This window comes from Amia ocellicauda, chromosome 8 (genome assembly GCF_036373705.1).
Source record: "Amia ocellicauda isolate fAmiCal2 chromosome 8, fAmiCal2.hap1, whole genome shotgun sequence".
NCBI classification, from domain to species: domain Eukaryota; kingdom Metazoa; phylum Chordata; class Actinopteri; order Amiiformes; family Amiidae; genus Amia; species Amia ocellicauda.
Window position 1 is genome coordinate 44,416,285 of NC_089857.1, and position 15,742 is coordinate 44,432,026.

General features: G+C 44.7%; 1 protein-coding gene across 1 annotated transcript; it reads right to left on the reverse strand.

Annotated features, from left to right (window-relative positions):
• Positions 1-395: 395 nt before the first annotated feature.
• On the reverse strand, positions 396-15,660 carry LOC136755167 (uncharacterized). The gene is made up of 19 exons (XM_066711625.1): positions 15,526-15,660; positions 15,239-15,308; positions 13,945-14,017; positions 13,365-13,407; positions 12,947-13,025; positions 12,302-12,390; positions 11,922-12,068; positions 11,455-11,506; positions 10,141-10,241; positions 9,928-10,013; positions 8,987-9,068; positions 6,743-6,828; positions 5,082-5,169; positions 4,383-4,431; positions 3,575-3,662; positions 2,801-2,901; positions 2,439-2,523; positions 1,490-1,594; positions 396-1,170 (listed from the first exon to the last, which is right to left on the reverse strand). The coding sequence occupies exons 2-19, from the start codon at positions 15,298-15,300 to the stop codon at positions 1,066-1,068; spliced, it is 1,521 nt and encodes a 506-aa protein (XP_066567722.1). The 5' UTR covers positions 15,301-15,308; positions 15,526-15,660; the 3' UTR covers positions 396-1,065.
• Positions 15,661-15,742: the final 82 nt, after the last annotated feature.

Consider the following 15,742-nt stretch of genomic DNA (forward strand, 5'->3'; position numbering starts at 1 on the left):
TTTTTGGCCACACTTAAATTAGCAAAAAACTAAAAAAACACAGGAGCTGAAGGAGAGTCGAGGAGGAGTGTTAATATATAAAGTATAGAGTAGATTAACATATACATACAAATTAAATTAAAGCCACTACAATGATGTTAATATACTTTTGATCTGCCATTTACTGTACTGTATTTATTAGAAGAAAACCCTAGACATGACCTGGTTGTGTGAGAAGGGAGACTCTGATACTGGCCCCCTTGTGGCAACACCAGTCAGACGGATGCAACTCAACTCAGAAAGATGAAAAAAATAATTTAAGTGGGACTGGAAAAGACAACACAGCTCCTTAATGGAAACTATTTGTTTCATGTGGCTTTAAATCATTGAACTCACAAACAGTCTGAGAATTCAAGTGTGTTATATAATTATATTTATTTATAACTTCTTAAAATTATTGATGAGCTCTGATGACATCACTCGGAGGTCAGTTTGAACCAGATCCAGCCGGACCCTGGGTTCCTGGGAACAGATCTCTGGATCAGAAGCTGACGGACAGGGGCATACTTTATAATAAGCCCGGTCAATGACGTGTTGAGTTAGCAGGTCAGAGCTCAACACGATGAAAGCTGTAAGACACCGCGGATCTCCAGGACGAGCGATGCAGCTGGATTCTACTGAGCTCGTCACCAACTGGGTTAATTGGGTTTTTTAATTGCTTAATTAATCTGTTCATCTCTTTCCTTCTCTCAGTTTAGACAGAAGTGTTTAGATAAAGTAGGTCTGCAATTATATCAGAGATATCCATAATCCATAGAATCAATTATAGTTTAGTATAGTATTTTGCAGTACAATACCGTATAAATATAGTACAGTGTTTTATAGAATAAGTGAAGTGCAGCTCAGTACAGGGGCTTGTGGTTTCCACTCCATTCAAGCCCCTTGTGACTTAATTGAATGAGTTATTGGAATAATTGCTCTAATTTGCCTCCTGCTGTTTCCAGGTCTTCAGCTCTTGCACGTCTGAAGAGGCCAGTTAAAGCAGCCGGGTGGATCGTCTCCGGGCCGGGAGGGAGCAGCCCAGCCCTACATGCCCTTGAACTGCTGCATGATGGAGAGGAGCTGCTCGCTGCGCTTCTGGACGTTGTTCTGCTCTTCCTTCAGCTTCTCTTGTTCGCGCAGCACCTCCTCCTGGGAACGACACGGAGTGCTTCTGACTGTGGATTCGGACTGGGCCGGACAGTACCAGCCTCACATCGCTGCAGGTAATATCACACCCAGCAGCGGTGAGGAGTAGAGGGTAGGGCTCCTGAGCAGTATGGCACAGGCTGCTGGTCTGTTATTATAATTTTATAACCACAACCAATTATGCTCACGTCTGATTTTAATAAAAACAAACAGTGCCTTAAGATGTGGATCTCTCTCACTGCCTAGCGCTATGCTAAAAGCAGTCTCTCCACAAACAGAACAGACCCCTCCAGGTGGTGTGGTTCCCAGTGGGAAGGCTTACCCTCAGTTTGCAGAGCTCCTTCCTCTCACGGTCGTTCTCCTGCGCCCGGGCCCGCAGCCAGGCCTCGTTCTGGGCCTTGTGCCTCTCCAGCATCTCCTGGAGTTCCTGGAGAACAAGCAGAGCTAAAGCTGCAGCTTCCTTCGCATTCGATTTAGTCTCAATCAGACACACACACACACAGCACTATCTGGCGGGACTGTGTTTTTTCTGTTTTTCTGTTTTGCAGGGCTGGGTTCCAGCAGGCTGTGAAGGAACCTTTCCATTAGAAATAGTTAAGACCTGAGATACACACAACAGAAGATTTGACTTCCCCTCACCATTTTTTCTATTAAGAAATTAGGTCCCGAAGGGGAATGAAAACCAGTCCCCCTGTGGCCCCTGGGGCTCTAGAATGTGCCACCCTGCTGTTTGTGGTCCTAGAACATACGGACATAAGAGAGTTCACAATCGAGAGGAGGCCATTCGCCCCATCGTGCTCGTTTGGTGTCCATTAATAACTGAGTGATCAAGGATCCTATCCAGTCTGTTTTTGAATGTTCCCAAATTGTCTCTTCAGCCACATCGCTGGGGAGTTTGTTCAGATTGTGACGCCTCTCTGTGTGAAGAAGTGTCTCCTGTTTTCTGTCTTGAATGCCTTGAAGCCCAATTTCCATTTGTGTCCCCGGGTGCGTGTGTCCCTGCTGATCTGGAAAAGCTCCTCTGGTTTGATGTGGTCGATGCCTTTCATGATTTTGAAGACTTGGATCAAGTCCCCACGTAGTCTCCTCTGTTCCAGGGTGAAAAGGTTCAGTTCCTCAGTCTCTCAGTAGGACTTTCCCTTCAGACCTGGAATAAGTCTGGTTGCTCTCCTCTGAACTGCCTCTAGAGCAGCGATATCTTTCTTGAAGTGTGGACCCCATAACTGTACACAGTACTGGGGGATGCGAGTGGAAGGTGAGAGGAAACGCACCTGTTGCTGCAGTTGGTACTGGCTACTGTAGGCGTCTCTTTCGCGCTGAAGATCCCGTGCCCCGCTAGCCAGCTCCGACCTCTCACTGTGCGAGACAAATTGAACAGGCAGCGTCACACAGGACACGTCTCATTGTGCACTTCTCACAAGATTGTGCAGGGATCAAACACAAATTCACATGAAAATCATTAACAGGCCAGAGCCTTCACTGTCTCATTGCCGCTCACTGCCTTACATACCTGAATGCAAGTAGACATAAAAACAAAATGCCCCGGGAATAGTATATATACTAATACTTGTGTGTGTGTGTGTGTGTGTGTGCGCATTTCATCCAAAACAGAGATGATGCTTAAAGTCCATACTTATCGAGCTTGTGAAACTCGTTGTCCAATATGGCGAAGGCTCTGTTGATCAGCTCCATGGCTTCGTTGCGAACAGCGCTGAAGTCTCTGGGTCCTGCTGTCTAAACACAGAAAGATTATCTCAGTATCGTCTATGCTCAGGCTTTCCCAGGCTATCAGACACAATAATAGAGTTGTGTGATTTTTTAAGTCTTCCACATAGTGTTTTTAAAAGAGACACTGTATGAAACTTGTTTTTTATTGACTTGAGAGACTTTACAACACTTCCTATAGGTTTTACTGATTAATACTGGTGTTTGGCCGATCTAGAGGAGACAAGGATGGGGGTGTGAGACCTGTCCCTGTTTTAACAAATGAGATTGGTTTCCAAGGGACACATGGCCGTCCTGGCAGCCATCACATGTTGTGTGATACGCTACACTGCCCACACCAGTAACACCATTTCTTTCTTTAACGGGGTGCGACTCAGCATGCCGAAACACTTTGTGGAAGGTGGCAGCAAAAGCATTTAGGGTTTGATTTGGAACAGGACCTGACTGCACTAATGAAAATAAAAAGTAAAGATAAACAGAATAATCACGTGTTTAGTAGCTGGCAACATTGTACTGACACATCTGTTCTTTAAAGGCAAACAGCTGCATTGGGAAAAAGACAAAACATTCTTGTACACAAAGTTACTGTTTAATGGATATGTCTGTGAAGCCCAGTGCCGCTTTCCCCCCCTTTTAACGGCTGTAATGGCATTGGGTGGCAGGAATGGCAGATGATACACACCTGCACGGGGGGCGGGGAGTCGGTTCGTGCAGGAGAGTGCGGCGCGGTGAGCTCGTACTTCACATTGGGAACCCGGGTGGGTGCAAACCTTGAAGACAAATAATAATGATAACGAGACCGAAATCAAAAGCTGTCCTCTGTGCCAGGCTGTGCTGCACACACACATGCACACACACACGCACACACACACACACACACATGCACACACGCACACACACACAAACACACACACACACACACGCATGCACACACGCACACACACACACTCATCCGCACACAAGCACTCACACACACTTTATACTCTGACTGCAAGACACAGAAAACAGGCAAATACTTCAAAGCACCATGATATTTCCATTTGGATTTGCCAAAGACAGCTGGACGGAGTGAAATGAAACCGTGCTTTGAAGTTTTATATGAAGAAAAGTGAATCGTGTGCTTGTTGTCGCTGGGGCGGGGGGGTGTTGGGTCTGCATTGCTTCCTGGTATGGATCGATCGCTGTAGATTTACATTATTCTGTTCTGGGAAATGCTTATGAAGGCTGTTGGGCACAATGTCTGTTTCTTTTGTGAATGGAAATTTCCCCATTTGAGCTTTGTAGAGTGACTGGTTTTGGGTTTAAAACCTCATTCGAGTCACTTCATTGACTCCTTACACTTTTGAAAAGCACATAGTTGTCAGGCACTGTCACAGAGCCGTCCCTCGATGCCCACTGACCGGTTTTGACTGCTGTGCCAGATCAGAGGCTGTGGACGGCGGTAAGCGCAGTATCTGTACGGCTATATTCACTCAATGAGAGAGACTTACGCATGGCTGACTCCCTGGATCCCAAACTCGGACAGGATTTCCTTCATTACTTCCATTCCACAGCGAGAACAACAACAACAACAACAACAACAACAATTAATGACATGGCATTCAAAGAATGAAGTAGTCTGAAGTCACATGAAGGTGAATTTAACGATTTTGACTTCTCAAAACAATACCATCCCTTGCGAGGTAACAGCTGATTCCAGTGAAAAAAGCCATTTTGCAAACTTCAAAATCAAGTTATTTGTAGTTATCGTATGAGAACGGAAAAGCATGATATCGTGGCAACAGGACTCGGCTGAAGTAAATTGATGGCACTAATAATCTGCACCGTCAGCATGTTGGCAGGATGATTATTACCACACATCACACGCAGCGAATAGACAGGACGGCTGTTCTGCGCTCGCCATAACTCAGCTGCGGTGCTGGTTTGAGAGTAAGAGACAGATAAACAGCACAGCTCTGGAGGCCCGAGGGCAGCTGTCTGCGACTGACAGGTTACACCAGCCAGCGCTAATGAGCACAAGCCACGCCAGCGCAGCGACCTTATATTCTGCAGGCCAAGCGCTCTCCACGGGGTCTGTGGTATTGTTTTACAGGTGTCTAGCCCAGTCCACACTGCCAATACCATGTCACACTTCAGCATTTTGTTCATCGTATGTATTTAAAACTATATCACATCGAAAGGATACTTACTCGGCTGCCGTTCAGAGGGATTGATTAATTTCATCACCTTTAAATCGTTAAACTCCTGTTCTTCATTCGTGCCTCCGAATACGTACATCTAGACAGGAGGAAACAGGTGCTGGTTTGTCTCTCATTCGCTCCCAAGAGCAGATCAACAATGTACCCCACATCCCAGCTGTCCAAGTACAAGTCTGGTGTTATAAACCCCATGTATAAATGTGTGACTCCTCTCCTCAGCATGATTAGCAAACAAAATACAGAATATACACTCACCTAAAGGATTATTAGGAACACCTGTTCAATTTCTCATTAATGCAATTATCTAACCAACCAATCACATGGCAGTTGCTTCAATGCATTTAGGGGTGTGGTCCTGGTCAAGACAATCTCCTGAACTCCAAACTGAATGTCTGAATGGGAAAGAAAGGTGATTTAAGCAATTTTGAGCGTGGCATGGTTGTTGGTGCCAGATGGGCCGGTCTGAGTATTTCACAATCTGCTCAGTTACTGGGATTTTCACGCACAACCATTTCTAGGGTTTACAAAGAATGGTGTGAAAAGGGAAAAACATCCAGTATGCGGCAGTCCTGTGGGCGAAAATGCCTGGTTGATGCTAGAGGTCAGAGGAGAATGGGCCGACTGATTCAAGCTGATAGAAGAGCAACTTTGACTGAAATAAGCACTCGTTACAACCGAGGTATGCAGCAAAGCATTTGTGAAGCCACAACACGTACAACCTTGAGGCGGATGGGCTACAACAGCAGAAGACCCCACCGGGTACCACTCATCTCCACTACAAATAGGAAAAAGAGGCTACAATTTGCACAAGCTCACCAAAATTGGACAGTTGAAGACTGGAAAAATGTTGCCTGGTCTGATGAGTCTCGATTTCTGTTGAGCCATTCAGATGGTAGAGTCAGAATTTGGCGTAAACAGAATGAGAACATGGATCCATCATGCCTTGTTACCACTGTGCAGGCTGGTGGTGGTGGTGTAATGGTGTGGGGGATGTTTTCTTGGCACACTTTAGGCCCCTTAGTGCCAATTGGGCATCGTTTAAATGCCACGGCCTACCTGAGCATTGTTTCTGACCATGTCCATCCCTTTATGACCACCATGTACCCATCCTCTGATGGCTACTTCCAGCAGGATAATGCACCATGTCACAAAGGTCCAATCATTTCAAATTGGTTTCTTGAACATGAGAATGAGTTCACTGTACTAAACTGGCCCCCACAGTCACCAGATCTCAACCCAATAGAGCATCTTTGGGATGTGGTGGAACGGGAGCTTCGTGCCCTGGATGTGCATCCCACAAATCTCCATCAACTGCAAGATGCTATCCTATCAATATGGGCCAACATTTCTAAAGAATGCTTTCAGCACCTTGTTGAATCAATGCCACGTAGAATTAAGGCAGTTCTGAAGGCGAAAGGGGGTCAAACACAGTATTAGTATGGTGTTCCTAATCATCCTTTAGGTGAGTGTATGTGGGATATAGAAACCACATCATGCTCAGCGGTATGACATCGGTCTCTAGTGCTGGAAAATGCCAGCTAATGAAACGCAAGTAGATTTTTATTGAAGCCACACAAAAGGGGTGGTCAGGTAAGCAGTATATATGTTTATTAATAAAGCATCTCTGAGCACGATTGGCGCCTCTCACTCACGTGACCGTGGAGGATGAACGCTGTGTGTCCGCGCCGCCTCGCCGGGGGGATCCCCACGTACAGCGGCACCTTCCACTTCGTCTTGGCTGCGGAGAGATCGCCTTGTCAGCTCAAACACGGGGAGCATGGCAAGCCAAACTGTCCTCTAGAGATATCTTCAATTGAATGGGAGATATCTCAAACTAACTCCTTTTCAAGATACCTCAAATACAATTCGAAATCTCAGATATGATTTGAAATATCTGGAATTGAACAGGAAGTCAATTAGAGATATCTTGAATTGACTTCCTGTGAAAATGCTGAATGAATTGAATGGACTTCCTGTTCAATTTGAGATATTTCTAATTGAATTTGAAATATCTTGAAATGGAATTAGTTTGAACTATCTGCAATGCTATTTAAGGTATCTTATTTTGTATTTCGAGATATCTCTAAATGACAGTTTGGCTTGCCGTTTTAGGAGAGGTTTCTCAAAGATTCATTCACACAACTCCGTGAGCAAGAAATTGTTTCCGTAATACACTTAACGCTTATGTTAACAAACTGAATTGTTTTTTAAAATAAAAAATAAATATTGCATAATTATTTTGTTCAACCCAGTTATCGTCTCTGAGCTGCAGGGATGGAAGGTATTTTAACACTGATTCCTCTTAACAACTCAGTTTAGCTTGAGTTATGTAGCTTCTTATATAATTTTCTTTGCCCCATGCAAATAAACTGCTTTCATTTCTGGTAATGACACAAAATGAGGAAATAAGAGATCTGGTCACTCTCACACTAAAACCACAAAACAGCAAGAGAATACTACTGAACAAATTAAGCCTTTGTTAGTATGTGACAGATATTAAACTCAAACGAGCTCAAAGAATTAAAGCCCGTAGAATCCTTTTACATTTAATCAGGTTTCAGCGTTATTTGGCACCAGACTCCAGCAGTAATGTAATCTAGCAGACATTTCTATCACGCTTGCCAATTATTGCACAGTTCAGCCGGGGATGCACAAGAAAATATTGTGTATCTGACAAGAGGTCAGTCTGACACATGAAACCACTGACTGTGCAAGAAAGTTATGCAGTGTATTGTATTCTCCTTTTAAATAAACTGGATAATAAATGCTTAGAAACAAGTATTTTATACAGAGGGGAGGAGTGTAGTTTATGGGATCTAGAGAATAAACAGCTACAGCTAGAGATAAAGAAATGTGGGACCACTTTGTCTGTAAGGGACATAAGAACATAAGAACATAAGAAAGTGTCCAATCGAGAGGAGCCCATTCGCCCCATTGTGCTCGTTTGGTGTCCATTAATAACTAAGTGATCAAGGATCCTATCCAGTCTGTTTTTGAATGTTCCCAAATTGTCTCTTCAGCCACATCGCTGGGGAGTTTGTTCCAGATTGCGACACCTCCCTGTATGAAGGACACATCTTAATACGACACAGTCCAGGCACAGAATGGCGTGCGCACTTGTGTAACGCTCCCTGTTCATATGACACTGTCAACACCCCTCATTATTGACAAAGCAGCAGACGGGTGATGGCCCCACTCTCACGACCCCAGAAGAGAGGAAACTGATCTCTTCAGAGAACACGCCACTGCAACATTTCACACGCAAGGGTTGTAAGCCTATACCGCAGGTAAGACACGACACAAACCAACTGTACAGCTGAGCTACCACCACAGCGAAGCACTGGATTCCTACGACGTGCTACTCAGAGCCCATAGTATGTTTCTAAGGAGGAGACAGTTACATGTCCAGTCAGTGGAAGACAGCTGTACTACAGGGACCAGCACGAAGACAGACAGACAATGGTGTCCTCATCGCTGGTCCCTCTATAACAGTATCTCCAAGCCTCTATAACAGTCCCAACCCTGGTCCCAAAGAGCCCCCATCTTCAGCTCTCTGCTCCAGCTGAGCTCTGGGTTACTAGATCAAATCTGTCCAGACATTTAACAGCTGACGATAATGAACACTTAAGCTGTTATAGTTTAATTAGGTTTCCAATTAAGTCATCTGGAGCTCAGCTGAAAGCACACAGCTGGGATCCTGCAGGACCAGCGCTGAGACCCCTACTGCACATCGTGTGCGTCTCCAGATGTGCAGGACAGTGCTGTGTGTCAAATGAAATACACAATATATCAAATGCAAATCATAATACAAATTAAGTCTCCCAGGTGTTCCCCAGTCCTGCACCGGGCCAAGCTGCAACGGGACCACACACTCGCTTTGTCTACCATAAACTCACCGATGCTCAGTTTGTGTATTTCATTGGTGGAGGTGCTGATGCCATGTTTTCTGGTAGATGTCCCTCCGAACAAGTAGATGTCCTGAGTCGGAAAGAACATAAAATACATATAATTATATCATTCTCATGAAACAAATACTAATTTCAAAAATGAAATAAGTTTATCAACTACAATAATAATGGCCAAGAAGATGGCAATCGAATCTCACTGCACTCGGTTATGCAATGGAGATTTTCATGGGGGATTTTCACTACGATAATTCGGTACAGATGTTTTTTATGTTTTTTGCATGTTTTTTTCCAGAGCGATTAGATCTTACATAAAGTCTTAATTAAGACCAGGCCGCTGCTAACTGCTGGTATGTGGCAAGCTGTTAGCTGGGTAAGAATGCAGATACATAATCTACTTACCATAACATTGGCTTACTGAATAAATCCTGCAACACAGACAGGTCTAAAAAAAACGATTGTCTCGCATTTTTCATTTATTGACGGAACAATATTCAGTTTTTTCTGTCTGTGGAGAGAGGGACCATCCCAAACACCCCTCTGCTCGCACACAAACAACTGAGCAAGAGGTGCTTTCCTCCTCATTTCCCTCCGTGAATCCTCATAAATGATGTTTTGAACTGCTACCCCCCCCGCCCCTGAGCAGTCTGGCTTTATAAAGGTCTTTATACCCAGAGGCAGACCTGCAGACACTGAGGTAAACATCAGCTACACACTACACACGTTTGCCAGCTGTGTGTGTGATACAAGTGTTACAATATGTGCAGAAAAAAAGAAAAACGCAAAACAAAACAAAAGGGAACTTGCAGAAGACTTCAAAGCTGGATCCACATGAAAGCGAAGAGCGTGCAACAGCCCTGCCTTGATCTGTGCTTCCTGAGCCTTGAACAGGGAGGACGTGTATCTGAGCCGCTCAGGGGTGACCGCCTTGCCTTATCGTGGTGGGCGGTGAACGTCTGTCTGGCTCCTCCGCTGGGCGAGTCCCCCTTCAGCTCGAGCCTCTGCCAGGCCAGGGTCTCTGCAGCGAAGATAGACACAGGGAGGCACACAGGGGTCAGCAGCACGCACTTCCACTCTGCGGTCAACCAAAGTGGAATCTCTCAGTAGCTGTACTGGAAATTTCGCATCTTGCCGTCTGGCATTACCTGTGTTCAGCACATGGACATCACTGTAATAACCGCCCTCCTCTGAACAGCCTCCGAACACGTACAGCTGCTCACTGATCACTGCGAGGGCGTGGTTGAACCTGGGGGGCAGATGTGTGCGGCAGTCAGTACCGGGCCAGGAGAGCACATTTCTAGTGTGAGGGGTTGTCCTGATTAGGTAAGAGTTAGGAAACACCATGTGATGGCCAGAGAAAACCAGCACGAAGGTCTGAAATGGAAGCCAGACTAGGGAGAGGCAAAGAAATGGGGTTAAAGAAAGTTCACCAGAAACTGGAGCCCAGGACCTCTTATCTGGGGCAGCGTTTTGATTGTCCCGAGCGCTGCAACACGGCCAATTATTTTTCACACACAGAAATCACTCCCTTTGCAAAAAAAAGAAGAGACAGGGAGTGTAGAGATCCAAATGTGCTGGAGGCGTTTGGGAACTCGTGGAATAATGAGCTTTGGAAACACTGCTCAGCCCGGCGAAGCACAGCAATTACTCCCACCGGTGACCGCCGTGCGTTCAGATGCCTCTGCAAACCGACACCGCGAAAACTCCTGGTTTGAATACATCAGCGCTGCCCATTAAATTATGTTAATGTCTTACTCAACTTTCATTTTCTGCACAATAAGAGTTAATGTACCGTGTCCTACAAACTGGATGTGGCTTGCAGGAGCCAATTATCACCGAGGAAATGATAGTGCCAGGGCTGGGAGCGCAGGCAGTGCCTTCTGGAGAGCATGCGGCCAGGCTCTGCCAATGAAAGCGCTCCCTTCCCGACTCAGAGCGACAGGATAGCTCTGCAACGATGCTCTGCACCGATAGGCGGAGGGATCGTCTCACAATAGGTGACAGGTGGTGAGCAGATTAGTTTTCACATGAGGCCGCGGCTCTGCTGGCTGCTGTTCCTGTGCCATGGCAGTCGTATAGGCCCAGTATAGCTCCTGTCCGTGCTCAGGTTCAAACACGCAGCTCAAGGGCCCTGTTTATTAACACATTCATTTCCATTCTGCCAGTGACATCACTTTAATTATTATTTACTATTCTATAATCTCACTGTACCTTCTCTTGTGCCTACCCCAGCTCTCAGCACATACCTGTGACTGGACTGTGTGCTAAGAAATAAATAATAATGAAAGAAGAAGCTGCAAAATTCCTCTTGAAGACTGCAGTCAATATGTTTCACAGTACAGGAGACTGTTTCAGGTCGCTCCCATTGAAATTAGGTGTAACTAAAAAAATGTATAGGCAAGTGCAATTAATTAATCAATTAGTGTAATTGTTCAGCATGGCTGTGGCAGGGTCGGTACCTTGCAGCTGGAAGAGCGCCGCTGGCTTTCACTGGAGTCCAGGTCAGCGAAACTGCAACACAGACATGCTTGTCAACTAGACCTTACAATACAACCAGCCATGATGAGACTGTACACCACACTCGTGCTGGTTAATCACTGATAATAAATGCTGTGTAGTAACGGATAATAACATAACTTAAATACCTAATTAAACAGTAATAACACATGTATACACATTTAGAATAAAGAAGATCTGCTCAGCACTGTGTGGTGAAGTGCTGAGTTGCTGAGCCTCCAGGGCTGGGGAGGGTGTCTCTCCGTTGTGACCCTGCTGTGTACCCACTGTGTCCCCACTCTGTGTCCCCACTCTGTCCCCGCTGTGTCTCTGCTGTGTCCAAACTGTGTCCCTGCTGTTTCCCCACTCTGTCCCCGCTGTGTCCCCACTCTGTCCCCGCTGTGTCCCCAGGGTCGGAGAGCCCACTGACCTGTGTTGAACATCAGCAGGTCATCTCCGGGGACGCCGTCCACGATCCCTCCAAAGACGTAGATGTTGTCCCCCACGGCCGCGGCGCTGTGGCCCAAACTCCGCACACTGCGCCCGCTGGTCCGCATCCGCTCCCATGCCAGCAACTCTGCCGGGACATGTGGCTCAGCCCCCCGCGGTCCAGACCCTCCTCCACACACATCTACCACAGCTTCTTAAACCACTGGGTTTCAGTTGCACTGCATGGATTATAGATTTTCTAGCAGTCTGCGTTACAAATGTATTACTATCATTATATGTAGTAGCAGTAGTAGTATAATGACTGTATTTGCGTGCCTGACTGTGCTCTGTACTCCACAGCTCTCTCTCTCTGTGTCTTACCGATATTAAAGCAGTACACACCGGGCAGGCACTCCTTGGCTTGTGCATCTGAGGAGCCTCCAAAGAGGTAGAGTTTTCCCTTGATCACACTGTAGTCATATAGAACAGGACACCCACATTCAGTATTAGATTCAGTCATTTAAATGTCTGTATTCAGAACAAGACATTTATTTGACAGAAATGGACACGTTGACATATGTAAAGAAAAGGGATAAAATTATGAAAATGGTGATGGGAAGATAAGGCTGTGAATGGTGGTGAATGACTATGATGACAGAAACTAAAGTAGAGGATGTTCATTTCTTGCCACACATAACATTGAGACACTTCACAGGGACCCACGCACCCGGGGACGCAAATGGAAATTGGGCTTCAAGGCATTCAAGACAGAAAACAGGAGACACTTCTTCACTCAGAGAGGCGTCACAATCTGAACAAACTCCCCAGCGATGTGGCTGAAGAGACAATTTGGGAACATTCAGAAACAGACTGGATAGGATCCTTGATCACTTAGTTATTAATGGACACCAAACGAGCACAATGGGGCGAATGGGCTCCTCTCGACTGGACACTGTCTTATTGTAGGCAGCAATGACAGTTGACGGAACGTTTATATGTAAAGGAATTAAAGAGCCTTGCTCTTACCAAAGAGAATGCCCTTCTCTCACCGGTGGAATTGCCCCGGTCTGTGGCATGACCTCCCAACTCACAGCAGCAGGTAAAACTGTTCATGACATGAGACATAACCGTTGGGAAATGTTTTTAATTGTAGCAACCACAGTCTGAACCTGCTCCCGACTCATCAGAATCACAATCCTAAACTCACTGGAAGTTAAAGTTGCCTGTAAATATGAAACCCTAAACCTAATCCTATCAAATTCCACATCAGAACAATCACACAACCACTGGACAAACTGTTTTAGAGGCAAAACCCAGTCCGAAACGTCTCTGAAAGCAGTTAATTAAGGAATAGATGTGATATGATACGTCTACTACTGCAACAACTACAATTAATGCATTTTTACTGTTGCTAAAACAATTAATGACAACTTAATCGATTTACCTGTGAGCATGTAAAAATCGTTGAAATATTTTGGTTGGTGATCCTGTAAAACATACACAGAGAAGAAACATACTCTTGAATGTGAAGGTGGATGTAGTTGTAGTTGAAGAAGAGGGATGCATTTATTTCTGTAACTACAGTGACCTTTAGATCTCCGTAAATGAAACCTGAAATCTCTTTAGTGAAGCCGAGCTGGACAAATATAAAACCTGCAAGTAGAAAAACAATCTACAATTCAAATATGGAAGCTATTAAAACGTCTGTGATAAACTGTAAATATTTTTGGGGTAGACACTTTGTTTTCAAGTAGTGAATTTCTTTCGATTCAGTACAATTGCCTTAATGCAATCTCTTTAATTCAGGAGCTGTGTGGGACAAACAGTCACAGCAGGAGTGACTAAAGAGCCAGGAAACGAATGTTCTGCAGTTTTACGGTAAACTCTGGACTGAGCTGTAAACAGGATGTCGTACTCTAAACAGACCTGTCCTACAGATCAAAGAATTGCCTTTGGATCCCAGACCATTGTTTCTGTGCAGCTCAGACACCATTACACTCTGGATATTTTGGGAAAAGACTCACCAGGGAATGCAAAGTGGACACACCTCCAAACAGGAACGCTATATTTCCAGCTACTGCCATTGCATGACCATGCCTTTGATAAAGATAAGAAGAAATGAAGATGAAATCAGAGTTAATGAAGCCAGTGTGTTTTTTAAACCTTATTTTTTTTACAATGCATTTGTTTGCATAAAAAAAAAAAAACATAAAAGAAAGGCATAGCTGTGTAAAATCACAAAGTCATTAACACAGAATATGAAGTCTATTCAGCTGCACACGTATGGAAGTATATCCTGACTATTGTGTTACTAAATGTATTATTTTTACATGAAGCTGATGCTGCTCGATTGCCTGTCTCAGATCGTTAAGGGACCCTTGTCAGGACTTGTCTTGAAAGACCCCAGAGAACAGGCCTCTGTAGCCCACTGCACTTCTATTTTCAGACCACAGTACACTTGCTCTCAATTGGCACTGGTTAATGAGAATCATTATAAGAGATTTTACAAGATAATTGGTAAACTAAGGTGGAAAAGGGACAAGGACCTGGGATCGTCCTTAATTGAATCACAAATGTATTATGTGTGGATCTTCCTCGTTCGAATAAGGACCAGAGCGGTGTGTTAATTGTGAATTGCAACTATATATTTTGTACTCCTTTGTATTTTGTAAAGTATATTTTGGATCTCTGGATTTATACCATAACACAGGTTCAGAAAGCATAACTCGTGATGCACGTCATGCCAGAGCAAGCTTGTCATTTATCCCAATACACAACAATAGCTCTGTAGCAGCTTGATAAATACCTTGGGTAAATGTATATTCATGCACAGTCTAAATGAAATCATTTTTCACAGGACTTCAAAACACGACCTGGTGTTAATTTGTGAATTACACCTCTGCGTCTTTTATTATCTATTCACGTGGCTGTCTAGGGCAGTCCGGCACAGTCAATGGATGATTCTATATTTACAAGACTATACTATTTAGCACAAGCGTTAAGATAGAAGGAGTAAAACTGGACTGCAATGCATGAAGTGCGAAGAAAAATAAGCAAACATGCATATGAATAAAAAAAGTGCAGAAAGAACAGAGCATCCATAGAACTATATTCTAAATAGATACGGTAAACTAGCGAAACCTTCAAACAGAATTCATAGAATTTGGTTAACAGAGACCTATATTGTGCAAAAGATGCTGTATGAAACAAATGGCAACCGAGCTCAAATGCCATGAACACACCCTACGCCCACAGACTCGCACTGAGCCAGCTGATAATGTGAGCAGCACAGAGACTGCCAGGTGTTGTGATATTTACCTGGGGCTCGGAGGGTCTCCTTTGATCTCTTTGTCAATCCAATGGCCACTTGCTAATGCCATCTTTATACCTGAGACACACACACAGGTACACACAAAGAATGAAACAGAACAGACACGGGCCAGCAATTACACACACATTCGACACACTTGGAACGATGTATTTGAATGTTACAAAACACAGTCTGTCACTCTGGTGGTGAGCATGACACGGTATTGAATTCTACACAACAGATGGGAAAAAAGTACTTCACGCGTTATGCAAGAAAACAAGCACAATTACAGTACCCGATTGACTAAAGTGCACTTCTCACTGTTTCGACAGTCCTGGTCTTCCCCGGCACAGATGTGCTGTCTCCTCGCGTTTTTGTAAACTAATACCAAACTGCTCTAGAGAAAGCTGTCCTCTGCGGTGCTGGCCACTGCTCTTCATGTTGCTTGGATACCTAGATACACAGACCAGCAGCCAATACAATTATGACGACGGGCCGGGGGATAGCCCAGG

Excerpts from the sequence above, each read along its gene's own strand:
- LOC136755167 (XM_066711625.1), bottom strand. The coding sequence starts at position 15,300 with ATGGCATTAGCAAGTGGCCATTGGATTGACAAAGAGATCAAAGGAGAC. Across the intron at positions 5,170-6,742 it reads CGTTCATCCTCCACGGTCAC|ATGTACGTATTCGGAGGCAC; the intron begins GTGAGTGAGAGG and ends CCTCCTGTCTAG. Across the intron at positions 3,663-4,382 it reads ATCCAGGGAGTCAGCCATGC|GTTTGCACCCACCCGGGTTC; the intron begins GTAAGTCTCTCT and ends TTTGTCTTCAAG.